The sequence below is a fragment of the Rhinichthys klamathensis genome, unplaced genomic scaffold, assembly GCF_029890125.1.
Source record: "Rhinichthys klamathensis goyatoka isolate OS25496 unplaced genomic scaffold, OSU_Roscu_1.1 h1tg000390l_1, whole genome shotgun sequence".
Lineage (NCBI taxonomy): Eukaryota > Metazoa > Chordata > Actinopteri > Cypriniformes > Leuciscidae > Rhinichthys > Rhinichthys klamathensis.
In genome coordinates this window covers 44009-58531 of record NW_026606893.1, presented here as the reverse complement: position 1 = coordinate 58531, position 14523 = coordinate 44009, and the positions used below count along the sequence as shown (strand labels likewise).

Genomic DNA, 14523 nt, shown 5'->3' with positions numbered 1-14523 from the left:
AATTATTAATAATAAATTGTAAGTAATTACAAAATACTAATAAATAATACTTATTAATCATTTTTATTATTTTTATTTTAACCATTATCTACAAAACAAATTTATCAAAAATAAACAAATTCTTAAGAAAAATATCAGGAAATAATTTAACTATAAGTAACAATAATAATTTGTAATAATTTTAATTCAAAATAATATTTTATTCAACAAAAACAACAATAATAATATATTGTTAAATAATACATTATTTTTTATATATTATCTAAATTTATAATAAAATTATATTTTCTTTATGCAAAAATGATCAGAATCAATAATAAATTATTAATATATTATTATTAATACAAATTATTTAATGATTATTTTTTATGTTTGGATGGCTGGATGGACAGATGGATGGACGGACAGACAGAAACTAATAATAATAATGATGAAAATACTTTGTTTTATAATACAGTTTGGTTTTCTTAAGCATCATGCATTTTTTCTCTCTTTTGCTTGCATTTCTGAGAACTAATTTTTAACATCATTTCTTTTGCTTGTTTCCTGATTTCCTCGTATCTTCCTCATTTTCTTTCACATTGGGCCTGCATTACACCATCTCTCTCATTGAATTCCCCTCGCTAGACAAAGTCTACAATAACCCCTTCATGGTCGCCCTGATACCATTGACCCCCGCTGGGATAGATTTTCGAATCGGCTCGGGATCTCATCCAATCCAAATACCATTCCCTGCCCTCCGTGGCTTCCCAGCTCCAACATCTGCATGTTTAACAGACGAAGGCAACATCTGGGACGATGATGCCACGATGGAATGTGAGGCATTTTCCGACCCGCTCCTCCAGAAGAACGTAGCTGTCAGTGAGGCCCTGACCTTCAAACTAAGGGCCATCTATGGGGATCGTTTGGAGATCCCTGATATACTGCTTGTGTTCTTAAAGGGAGAGTTCAGCTCAGTGCCCTCTGTTTTACCAGTTAAGGGTCAAAAGGCTCCTCTATGTGTGATATGACAGTGTGCGTCATTTGTTCAGCAAGCCAGCGGGAGGCCTGGTGATGAGTCGCTCGGCAATGAAAGGACAGCATGGTTAAGAAACACGCGGTCTGGAATGATAACACACGCCATGGTACTGACCTAATTTCTAGCATGCCTGATTTTCTACAAATGGTCTGAGTTGATACAAAGAAGCAACTGAAACTGACCACAACGTCTGGACTCATGACAAATAAGAAGGGTGGTGGTTAGACTGGTGCCACCGATGAGCGGTGATGTGTCATATGCTTAGACCATTACTCTGCTTATCCAAGATTACACTACCAACCAGTTCTTAACTTTTCTCTTCCCCCTCAAGAGGTCAAGAAGACAACATAACAGTGATTTCATCATTTCGAAGTTTTTAAAACATTGTCATACGGTGTTACCTCACTTCCTAATGTCATGGAAACCACCGGTGTTATTGTGCTTTTCCAGAGTCCCTTAGGGGTGTCCAGTCCTGCACCTGGAAGGCCACCTTTCTGATCCAACCAGATCCAAAACACTTGCCTGGATGTTTCTAGGAATTTATCCAAAATCACCCCTAAACCCTTATTCACTATTCCTCACATTACTCCACTAATATAGCCCACTCATTGGGCTTGGAATGAGAAATGAAGTTTTATGTATCAAAGTTCGGGAGGAGCATGTTCAGGTAATCATCCAATCAGCACAAGAAGAAGCCAGTATAAATAAAGCCTTCCCTTACCTCCTGTCTCATGACTAATTTCTCAGCATCCCACCACCACCCCTTCACCCCTCATTCGGCTGGGTCCGCTCATAGATACCTATGATCTCTAAGGTCATGGGGGGAGTACTCTGGGGTCGGGCCGAATTCTGAGCTCGGAGCCCTCCCCCCGGACAGCAAGCCAAATACGCATTATAATATTACATCAGATTTCATTAACATGTAAACTCGTGAATCAGTTTTACACTCGTTATTGCGGTTGCCAATGAATTTTGCCCACATTAGACTTCTATATACAAGTGTCATAATGTTGCCTGTTCTGCAGTATCCAGTGTCACGATACCTCCCAGCCCATTTGTGAGAAGCTCGTGATTAGTTTGACTAGAGGAAGTGAGTCTGTCTGGTCTGGTGTGTTTGCCTGAACTTTATAAATGTGACGGTAAGAGAAAGCATGCAGGGCAAGTTTCATTTCCTCTCCATTCTGACTACCTTGACTGATGTCTTCCCAATGTCATGTCTTGACAGAAGCCAAGGCCTTGTAAAACACTTCTCACCAGAGTGAAGAATTCCCCTCAACGCCTTCTCATGTACCTTCCAAACGAGACTGAGTGAATGAATCAGACACTCTTCACAGTTGAGTTTACAGTAGATAAAAAATACAGTAAAACACTATAACATTCTGAAATATTCCCATTTAAATTAACTGTTTTTCAGGATTCTTTGATGAATAGAAAGTTCAAAAGAAAATTAATTAGAAATAACTTTTGTATTATTATAAGTGTCTTTACTATCACTTTTGATCAATTGAATGCATCATTGCTACATAAAAGTATTAATTTCTTTAAAAAATCTTACTGACCTCGAACTTTTGAACAGTATATAAAACGGTGTATATAAAATTATTATTAGTATTATTGTGTTTATTTAGATGTTTTTCCTTCAATTATTGTCTTTAATAGTCCATGTGTACATTCAGGACTGTTTTGTGTACTGATATCATCAGTCCATTCCCATCAGTCCAAATGTCAAGAATTCCTTCATAATCTTTATCACTTAAAATTCTTTACATGCTCCCATTTCACGTCCCTCGTGTATGTCACCTAGGAATTAGTCCTTCATGGCTTTGCGAAGTGTTCCTTTGGTGAAAGACCGGCTCTGTCTGCGATGACCTTGCTGTTAATTGGGCAATTCCTCCGCTCATGTGACCTCAGCTTTTTCATGGCCTTCCAGAAATGACCCGGAGCTCCCTCGTCTGAATGCCCATTTAAGAACCCTTTCCATCAGCCAAGAGGCCATGCTAATCTCATCAACATCCCTTTTGTACATTTCTCAAGAGGAATTGTGTTTCTCCTAGGACTCCATCTTATGCGGTTAAGCATGTGTTTTGCTTCTTTGCATATGAAAAAGTAAATTAGTGTGTTTAGGAGATTTTAGGATGTTTCTCAGGGCTGTCAATGGTTTCAGTCATTGAACAATCATTAGATTGTTGGTTTCAATTCTGTATTCTTCATTTTTACACATTTCAGAACTGCAGAGATTTAAGGATTTGTTTTGCTTGTACATTCTTGTGTTCTCATGTTCATCATGTGTCAATTACTGGAGGTGTTCACACCACATTTTGGCACACATCTCAGTGGTTTACCATCAGGGACTTGCCTTCTTTGAACCCTTATTGTGCAAGACCTTAATTTTTGCTTCACATTTTGCTGCATGCTCGAACCAGTTTCATTCATCCGTTTCTCAAGTGTTGGTTTATACCTACATGTTGTGCGATTGTTGGCAGAGCAACATCAAGATCTCATTCCACTCTTTACCTCAGCCGTAGCCTCCAGACATCCAAATGCAATTATTTCTGCTACAGTTCTTAACCGCTGTTGTTTGGATGGGGGGAAAAGGGTGTCTGGGAAAGTTTGTGAAAAGAAAAGTTATTGGTGAGAGTGGTGTGCACTGTGCACACCTAAATGTTTTGAGCTAGAATTGTTTAGTTGAATTGTTACCTGTGTACCGCTTTCTATTAATAAGTAGGTCTGTTCTAAAGCTAAAGCTACACTGCTATCTGCTCCCTATGTAGCCGGCTACCTTCTTCTACGGCACCATCTCAACAAAATAAAAACTTTAAGTGACTGAAGATTCTTGGGCAGAAGCTCCATTAATAATGGTCACAGTGGTATTTCAATAAAGTTAGCATGTTGCTAAGCTAATGACTTATGCAGCAGTTAGCATTTGTTTTTGTGACACCCCACTTTAAAAGTAGAAAATGTTGAATAAGGAAGAGTAATGAATTATTTTAATTTAGCTGATACTCACAAATGAGTAAAATGGGACACTATTACAAGGTTGTATTGAAAATATTGTATTTTTTATATTTTACATATAAAATACAATTTATATAAAAAAATTCTGATGAATAACAAAATGTATTCATCAGACATACTGTGTATATATATATATATATATATATATATATATATATATATATATATATATATATATATATAGTGCTTAGCATAAGTGAATACATCCATGCTAAAGTTGACTAAAAAGAGGAATAAAAAAATCATCTTTTGGAAATTTATCTTAAATGAGCATTGCAGAAGTTCTGAAATTTCTTACCGTTACTGACACCAGTGGCCGTTAGAGAAACTGCAGCCAGTCTCATGCTCGTTCTCACACGCTCGTTGGCCGCACTACATAAGGCTTTTTTTTTTTTTTTTTACTTTTACTTATACGAGGAGTTTCCGTGGGTATCTGGATTGTGCTGGAGGCTGGTCGCTTCTTTCCGTCCGCAGAGTCCATTTGAAACACTACTGCTAGCGATTGCCGCTGCTTATGGCTGCCGTACGGATGTAAGCCCAAGTAGACGAGAACGCGCATGACGTCACATTTTGTGAATTTTCACGCCAATTCGAACCCGACTCCTCCACACACAATTGGGCCTAAAGGCTGATAGAGGCAACCGTGGTGGACAATCAAGGTGTCATTATTTCTATTACATTATGGTTGGCTCATAAATGTACAAATGAAGACTCTATCTTAAAGATTTTTTTAAGTAAAAACCGACACATAGCCCCTTTAATGCCTTAATTAAAAAAATTAGGAAAAAATCCAACCTTTAAGGATTTTCTTTGTGAATGAATAATGTATCGTAAATAAATAAATGTTCTTCCTTAAAATACAGGGGGCATAAGTCAGGACACCCCTATGTTAAATTCCCATAGAGGCAGGCATATTTCTATTTTTAAAGGCCAGTTATTTCATGGATCCAGGATACTATGTATCCTGATAAAGTTCCCTTGGCCTTTGGAATTAAAATAGCCCCCCATCATCACATACCCTTCACCATACCTAGAGATTGGGATAGTGTTATTTCAGTTAGCCTAATAGCTGGTTTGATTTGCATTGAGAGATTATCTTATGGAAAGTACCCCATGCCAATCTCTATGTATGGTGAAGGGTATGTGATGTGGGGCTATTTTAATACAATATATATATAATACAAATGCATCATATAATACAAAAGACATAATATATATAAAAGCATAAAATACAAACAGCAATGTTTTGATCAGAGCTAATGTGAAGCTGAAATGTAAAGCCTTCCTGTAGAAATACATTGTCTGTCTGATGACAACAGTTTTTTCTGATCCCATCATCAAACAAGTTGCATAGGCATGGATGAAATGAGATGAGATGTGTCCAGTCCTTTCCACAACACTGATGAATGTTGAGCAGGAGAACAGGCTGTGATGTACCCCTCCAGAACCCCCTGCTGAGCTCTGAATGCTGGCTGATTTCCCTTTTCTTTGAACTAAGTGGGAGGAGTGTCTGTCTGAAGTCTTGTCGGCAGCCAAACCAGAGGGAATGTACAGTGAGACAGGGTCCCCGTCGAGTGATATGATTAGTCCAACGTGTTCTTCAACAAGGACTGTGTCAGACAAGTGTTAATACATCTGTACATCACTTGAGGTTTATTACCCAGACTCAGACTAATTCAGGACATCAGTAGTGCCTGGTTTCAGTCCAGAATATGTAGGTATTGATGACATGAATATGAATTTGTATTATGTTAAACAGGTTCAGATGATGCTTAGCTGTGTACTGTATGTAATATGATTTGTGTATTTGAGCATATTGTGCACAAAAGTGGATTTTTTTTCTGGAAAGCCTGGTATTATCATGATTTTGGACTTGAACTTTTAGAAATAACATGTTGATAAGATTTTGGTAAGAGTTTGTGATCTTTTTGAAATCTAAAGCTCACCAAGACTGTTTATTGTTATTATTATAATGTATAAATGTGTATTAGAATGTATAATGTAATTTCTTACAAAATGAAAATGAAAATCTGAGCTCAAACTTTTGAATAGTAGTATTGTGTCATTATATCGGTTTAATGGAGGAAGTGTTTTTATAAATGCAGTGTTTAATTCCTCAACACTTTTGCTCTTGCAGGTCACAAGTTGTTTAGCCCTTAAAACCTACACGGTTGCATAATGCTGATGGACAAAGTTGCTAGTTGTTTGGGTAGATCGTTTTAGTTGTCTCAGATGCTCAGCGCTCGAGTTAACAGCAGGACCAAGGTCATGTGTTAGCTGTTCCTTTGTAAACAGACAGTCTGTAAAACATTAACAGCCAGCCGGATGCTTTCTGCAAGCTTTTTAGATGCAGTCTTTCTCGTTTCATCTCTCTCTTCAGACTGTCTGGTCTGAAGAAACTTCAGGTTTTGCCCCACCCATTCAGTGGCATTTTGGCAGCAGGGAACGGGCCCCACCTCATGGGCTTCTACGGGACAATAAGCATCAGCTGTCTCCTCTGGCATGAACAGACCGCTGGGTCCATCCCTCCAGCATATGCCTGGAGTAACGCAGGGCTTAGCAGAATTCCTCTTTGACATGGCATCCTTTGGTGTATTAGTCCACGAGTTACCTCCACACAGATGGCAAACAGGTTTATCAGGACAGATCTTTACGCATATGTACCCTTCTTAACCGTAGTAGGACTGCATGTGTTAGAGTAACCTTTAACATCAAGGGCACATTCCTGATTAGAGAACCTTCACAGGGTTTTTTGACCAGATTTATCTGTAATGATGATGTGTAAGTCTCAAGGGCTGTGACCAGCGACAAAGTGACCTGTAGTTATTCATTTTCAAAATCAGTTGGCAGTTTGAATGACCCAAGTGCAACTTATGCAAATGAGCAGTGTATATATACTATATATGATTTTTATGTTTTGGCCATTAAGTTTCCAGTGGAAAGTTTACAGTTTCCTCCTGTTTCAATAGATATTTTAATAGTGTCTCTCATTTAAACTATTGGAGCAAAACGTTTGGTTCTAAGTTTGATTATTTTCCATGTTTTTTTGTTGTTGTTGTTGTTGTTGTTTTTTACGATGCATTGGACTGTCCATTTCAGTTTTTGATTTAAAACCGATTCAGCTTTTCATTATCATCATTACTCAAAAATGTTTACAGAAGTCATCATTTTAATATTAAAATGTGTGGAAGACATGCCTTGGTTATTTAAAAAATGATTTTAGTATTTAGGTCTTATATTAAACATTTTGAATCCTATTTGCCTGAATTATTTGGTTATGTTTAAATGATGGTTTCCTTGATGCCGTTTGATTATGTGTCATAAATAAATTGTCAGAGAAAATATTTGCAACTAGTACATAATATAATAAATCACCTTATCAAGTGCATTTATTTATTTATTTAATAACAGCTTGTCTCAGCTGATCCTGCTGCTCTCTCTACTCTATGATGAATGATAATAAACGTTTTTTTTTTTTTTTTTTGCTCTTCTCTGCAGGAAAGAGCAGAATGTCTTGTCTCCGGTCAACTGCTGGAACCTTCTCTTGACTCAGGTGAAAAGAGAGAGTCGAGACCACGCCACTCTCAGTGATCTATACCTCAACAACATCATCCCACGCTTCGCCCAAATCAGCGAGGACTCAGGACGCCTCTTCAAAAAGGTGACATTTGCCTTTACAGACCAGTCGATTCCTCTATTAAACCCACTGTTGGTCACTGAGCTTGATGCTTCATTTTTTATTTCTCTTTCAGTTCAATCAATAATCTCTTTCTCCTCACTGACTTTTTTTCTCCTTTAAAAAGGTGCACTAAGTGGGATTAAGGGGTGCATAATTAGCATGAGCATTTAATGCTAGCTTCGAGAAGAGATAACAGATGCTGTATTACATGCAACATTTTTATTCATCAAACAGTTGTATTAATATATTTTATATTTATTGATATGTATATTAGGGCTTTAGAACCATGGTTCATAACCATTTTCTGTGGATTCTTATGTGATCTTCTGCTCCTTAAAGTCCCTGTAAAGGCAATTTCAAAAAAAAATTCTAAACACATTATAAATGTTAGAAATGTGTTGCTAAAACATATTACAAAGACTGTGAACTGTGAGGTACTGATTTGTGGAGTTAGACCGTTAAACAGTTTTTCACCATTGCTATTTTCCGGATTTTCTGGGCGGGGCTAAAACAGGGCTTGATGACGCACTGGAGCCCTTGAGCTCCTGGACACGCCCCTACTTGATGACGCACTGTAGCCGCTGAGGCTGGCCGCTCCTAACAATAATAGAGCACATTCACATCAGTTTGCCGCTCAATCGCGAGTTACTGTCAGCACTATTATTAGTAACACAGCCTACAGATTGCTAGCTACTAGCTATGCCTTCGTCACGGAAATGCGTAGGCCTACTACCTGGATGCGATCACCGGATCACGTACAAAACAGATCGGTGTCCTTATTTAAATTTCCGAAAAACGATTACATCAAGAAGAAGTGGATTAATTTTGTGAAGAGCCACCTTGATGGAGAGCTGAGGATCACCGCCAACACCCGCCTCTGTAAGTGATCATTTTACACGGGATAGTTTTATAAACTTTCGTCGGAGATAACTGTCAGGGATTCACTGATAATCCGCTGTTACTGGTGAGGGGCCGAACCGACTCCCGCCTGGCCTTCATCCTCCCGTCGCGCCGACAACTGGTGTCATCGGCAGTGCGTGTGCCCACTGCCCACCGTGCGAGCATCTATTCCGGCTGTAGAGTTGAGTGTGGCGAGTCGACGGCAGCTTTCCCGCGAGTGGGCGTGGTTTCAGCGCAGCCAGTGGACACGCCCCCAGCGTTTGAGAGCAGAGAATACTGCTCATTTCTTCAAGATTTTGATAGCTTATTTTATGTACTTGCTGGCTTTTTTTATCATTCAAATTTGGCTGGGTGACTAATAACTAATTTTTCTGTGGTGTGACAAACTCAAAACACATACTTAATTTTGACTTTACAGGGACTTTAAAACTGATTTTGAGATGATTATAGTCTAAAATCTCAAGCGAAAATTCTGTATCCTGTCAGCCAGGGGAAGTTGATAGATGTGAGAGATGTGAGTCTCATTCTTCTTGGCTTGTCTAGACTGGTTAGACAGGCAAGAATGTTCACTATCTAGACCCAGAGCTGTGAAAGAGAGGGTTTCTGATCCACACATTTCCTGTCTCCATTGGTTGTCCATGGTGAATCCGTTTCACAGAGTCGTTTATGGTAGCTTTGTTTAGTGAGAAGATGAGGGAACCTCCACAGGTAATATCCTTAAAACAAGCATAGTTTAGTGATGTCCTATCAGCCCATCAGTTGAGCAGGGAATTTTGATACTTTATCAGAAGGGGTTGAGAAGCTCGTTTTGAATGATGTCCATTTGATAAGACCTCTTGATCTCAACTATGTGTAATTTAAGGTTCAATACAAGTTTGTGCTTTAAACCTTTCTAAAACTTTCAAATCAAGAGGGAGAAAAGACTTGCTTTATTTTTTAATAATTTTCCCCCCAATATAACTAGCGGCAAGAGTCTCTCAGACCCCAATCAGCACTTCTTTCTCCCCCGCTGTCTCTCTGTCTGTTCCTCAGTTCCCATGAGAGAGAGATGAGCCTCCCTATCAACATTCATCTCATCTCTCTCTTTCCTTTAGTTTAGTTCACCCGGCCCTCCATGCTGCAGGAATAACAGGTATTTAATTGAACGCTCCCAGCCAGCCTCTCTCCGGAGGCTTCCTGGGAATCGCTGAAGTGCGATTGGACTTACCCTACGTCCTAGTGCTGCACACTTCCCACCTGTCTTAAAAGCTCTATGACATGCTGGAGAAATTCTGCACTCTAAATGCAAATGCTGTCAAGGGAGCCGTGTCCGGAGGAGGTTTACGACTTTATTGAACCACAAGAGCAGACACACAATAAAGGAAAACACTCTTAGAAGTGTAGAAAGAGAAGTATGGCAGTGAAGTTTTGGATGAATCCTGTCCTCTTCCTCAATGCCTGATCAGAAACGTAGCGCAATTTGATTTGACCACTTTTAGCTTCGATAATATAATTCTGATATGTCATTGGTAAAGTTAATTTAATTAACTAGATAGATTGTATAAATAGATTGTACCGTTTTCTACCATTAGTAATCTGGTGGCAAATAATGGAGATGCACAATATATTGGTACCATAATGGTTATATTAGACATTAAAATTCCATCCATCCATCACAATTTATTTCTTAGACAAAACTGTGTAGAATTCTAATATTGACCGTCTATTGGTTATCGACCATAACATGAAAATAATTAATGGCTTATCTGTGTCAGCCAGAATTGTAATACTGGTGCATAGAAGTGTTTGGTAAAGTTCTTTGGAAACTTATTTAGTGCCACTAGTGTTACCATTACAAATTGCACTGCTAAAGAAACTATGACAAAAATACACATGCATATATGTATAAATGCATATGTATTTATTAAAAACAGATATCTACTGCATTTTTATCCTAATTTCATATGTTCTCATTTACTTTGTGAATATTTTGTCTTTGAAAAGTTGAGTTATTTGTCTTTATTAGGAAATCACTGAACTGCGGAATATTGGCTTTTCTGTAGACTCCAATAACCAACAAACATTATTCATGTCATGGACATATTTTTAATGCATTTTTCTGCTGAAGTAGGTCCGATCACTAAATACAAGAAGAATGTTTTTTACATAGCACTTTGACTTAAGACAAAGAAGTTTTATCAATTGAACCACAGGTTCTTATTTTTGGGGTTAAATTAGAAGCAGAGGCGCTGTTGATAGGAACAATCCTTTGACATGTGACTGATGTCGAGTGCCAGTAAACCAATCCCCTCACAAACACCCCGAATTGATGTTTCTGTGACAGATTTGTGCAGAACCAAAACCAATCTCCTGCCAGGCTTACGGACAGATGTGTGATCTTTTTCATTTAACAAGTGCATCCCGTCATTAAGGCTCATAAATCCATGTCCTCCCGTCCCAGAGTCTCTCCCCTGTTGCCCAATAGATTTATAGAGCTCTTCATGGAAAATCAATAGTTTACTCCCATTTTTTGGGTTCTTTTTTTGTGTTGTCTTTGGAGTGTGTCTCCGAGCAGATGGAGGAAGGCAGCTCTGCCTGGTCCGACCGCACTCCTGAAGATCCATTTCACCACAGGGGTGTTATGCTGCTTAGAGGGGAAGTGTTATGTGTGCCTGTGAGCAACGGAGCAAGAGAGAGGAAGGAAAAAATGGAGAGGAGTATACCCTAGCCCTAGACCCAACAATCCTAATAGAAAGAGCAGAATGAAAAAACCCATCAAATGCTCCTTATTAAACTGATCTGAATAGGTATCTGTCACGGGATGTATGACTAGTCATCTGACAACCAACAGGGCAGACAGGAGCCAGTAACCCCAATGCATGTGTTTCCCCCAGCAGGTCTGTAAGAACAAATTAGCTTATAGACGTCAACTGGAGAGACCATATGCTTCTAAACTATCTCCCACACCTTCAGTTTAAACACTTACACATGATAGGAAAATTTAATGGGACAACATTCTCATAAATAAAGAATTTTAATGTTTGTTTGGAGTTACTTTTAGGTCTGTTCACTGGAGAAGTCCACTGTTTTCCACTGAGTTTGTTTCCAATTATGTTATTACACCAGCCATCAACGGCTTGGACTTGTGTTGTTTTGGGGTTTATGAATAAATCGGATACCCGCTTGTATGTCTGTGTGTGTTTGCCCATTGAGATTATGGTTGCTAATTATGTGTACTTGTGAAAATATTAAGAAAAGATTAGCAAAACGTTTTTTTTCTCCATCTGTCTTCCATCCCCACTGACGAATAGATTAACTTTTTAGTTCTAAGACAATGAAATATTGTCCCAAACTTTTAAAATGTGCTTTTCTCATGGGCCATCACATGCCAAAAATAATGCTCTTTTTATACCTTAATACAATAAAGTGAGTTTATATATATTTGTATATTTGATTATATTTGATTTGATACAACACATCAGACCTTCATTATAAATGACTACCCAAAGGGGATCTCCTGCGGGACGCCTCCCCACAGTTTACTCATCCATCTTAGTTTTCAAAGGGTTAAAATGAACTCCAGTCTGTCCATCAACAGGAAGGAGCTGTGTGACTGCACAATCACTGTTTGTGAAAAATGACAGATTGACTGTTTGTGAATACTTTCTCAAATCACTTTCACCCTTTACTTCCCCCTTCTGTCTTTTATGATCATGCACACACGTCATCTCCTTTCAGTCACATATTTCCTCTCTTCCATTATTTCCGCCACTTCTCATCCTCAAGAGCTGATTGACATCTGTCCAAAAACACCCATAAACCCTCAGTCAGACCTTCAAATACAGGAAAATCCCACAAAATTGTCAATGTAGCTGTAGGGAAAAGGGAAGGAGTAACTGAGTAAAAGCCCTCAATAAGTACTAGACATATTCTTGGGCGGCTTTCGGGTTTACAAGCCCACAGCTACTGAAGTTTGGACTTGAACTTGCAAGCTCTTCGTTTTCATGTCATGCTGTGCCTTCATTTCCTAACTTCCTCTTACAAGACACAGCATCCACCAGATCGGCAAACCACCATTTCCATCTCTCACAGAGTTTACCAGGCCTTTTTATTCTACAGTCTCTGAGAGGAAGTCTTACCAAATTCACGATTAATGTAAATTGATTGACATTTAACTGAAATTAAATTATATTGTCTATACACTTAACAGCAGTATAACATGTATATGCAAGTTCACAAGTGGGAGGTAACTGTCAGTAGTGACACTTCTAACTTACAGGGATAGTTCACCCAAAAATAAAATAATCATTTACTCATACTCATGTTGTTACGAAAGCTATATGACATTAACTATTCTGTGGAATACAAAAGATAATATTTTGAAGAATGGTTCCATCCATAAAATAAAAGTCAATGGGATTCGACATGACATTGGACCCCACTGACTTTCATTGTATGGACAAAAATGAAAATCTTTTCTTTTTTTTTTGTCAAAGAAAATCAGACTGGTTTGGAACTACTTGAGGGTGAGTAAATGATTACAACTTTTAAAGACAATGTACATTGGTGTTTGCAACCCATTTAAAATCCATAATATGATGTAATTCCAATTAAAACGTGATATTCAACTGGAAAGAGAGGCTTTGGATGTTCCCATTTGCCCATAAAATTAATCTGGCCCTGAGTGCAGTGGTCCTGTATAATCTGATGGGTTGGGCAGGACTGTATTGAACTAGATGTGTTTGGGGTAAGCTGGTGCTGACCTCCATTACTGAGAGGGCAGATAGGCGTCTCATCCATCCGTCTAACAGTGACAGCCTCGGGGCTCAAGGCCCAAGAAGGATAGCCAGTTGTAATAGAGAACAGGGCACTACTGTTAATCATGATCTGCACCATTATCTCCCTCTATTTGTCTTTCACTAATGTTTTTTTCTTCTCTTACAGAGTAAAGAGGTGGGCCTCCAGCTGCAGGAAGATTTGATGAAGGTCCTCAACGAGTTGTACACGGTAAGATACAAACAGAGCTTAGTTGAGCGTAATTTCAGTCTGAGGCGATCATCTTTCTGTAGCATTACCATGTTCCATTTTCTGTTTGTATCACTTTCTTCCTCAAACTTCAAACGGAGTGTCGGTACATTATGTCCTCCTTGTCTCTCTCTCTCTCAATATCTCTGGTTGTTTCTATCAGCCTGCTGCAGCTATGAGGCATTGAGTCTCTGCTTCAGTCGAGTGCTTAATTTGGTCTCTTGTGGTTGTATTCCAATCAGTGTTTTTGAGGCGAGGGGTTGGCTATAGTTACTTTTTCTTCTTGTTGAAAACATTTTGAGAGCTTTTAGTCACTGTGTACCCCCTGTGTGTGATTGTGTCCAATTTGTAGTTTTTGAAGGGGCCTAGAAGGAACCATTTAATCGCCTCTTAATGTTTTTATGCCTTGAAATGGATGTTTAATGAACAAAATAATGTTTTTCCAGATAGTCACTGTAATTCATTAGTAAGACAGAAGGACATGAACATGTAGTGAATGATAGTAATTATAGTGTGTCAGCGAGCAATGAATAATCTGCTGGCACGTGGGTTGACTGCTTGCAGCCTATACCTGAGACTCTAAAGCAGATCTATTGCTTTTGCAGTGCCAAAGAGGAGCACTGCGAGTATGAGAGCTCTCCAAATGGTGACGATGCTCTCAAGACGGTAATGAACAGCAACAGTTGTGGGTCAGGACAGGAGTCTGGAATCCAGTCTCACCCTTTACTGATTGTAATCCTTAAAGATTTTATGATATTCCAGCTATGCTGTATGTTTTATACTCCTCAACCATCAAATAGTAAACTTGTATATTTAGTCTTACTTAGTTACCACTTAATTATTATATCATATTATAATATACACTCACCGGCCACTTTATTAGGTACACCTTTCCAACTGCTCGTTA

The 14523-nt window shown here is 38.6% G+C and overlaps 1 protein-coding gene across 3 annotated transcripts in view; it reads left to right on the top strand.

The window, feature by feature from the left end:
- srgap2 (SLIT-ROBO Rho GTPase activating protein 2) overlaps nt 1-14523 on the top strand; it is a 101439-nt gene that overhangs the window by 58439 nt on the left and 28477 nt on the right. For all 3 annotated transcript variants that reach the window (XM_056234126.1, XM_056234124.1, XM_056234125.1), the window contains 2 exons: nt 7532-7694; nt 13536-13598. In XM_056234126.1, the coding sequence (XP_056090101.1) occupies nt 7532-7694; nt 13536-13598 (226 nt within the window). The remainder of the gene's footprint in view (nt 1-7531; nt 7695-13535; nt 13599-14523) is intronic.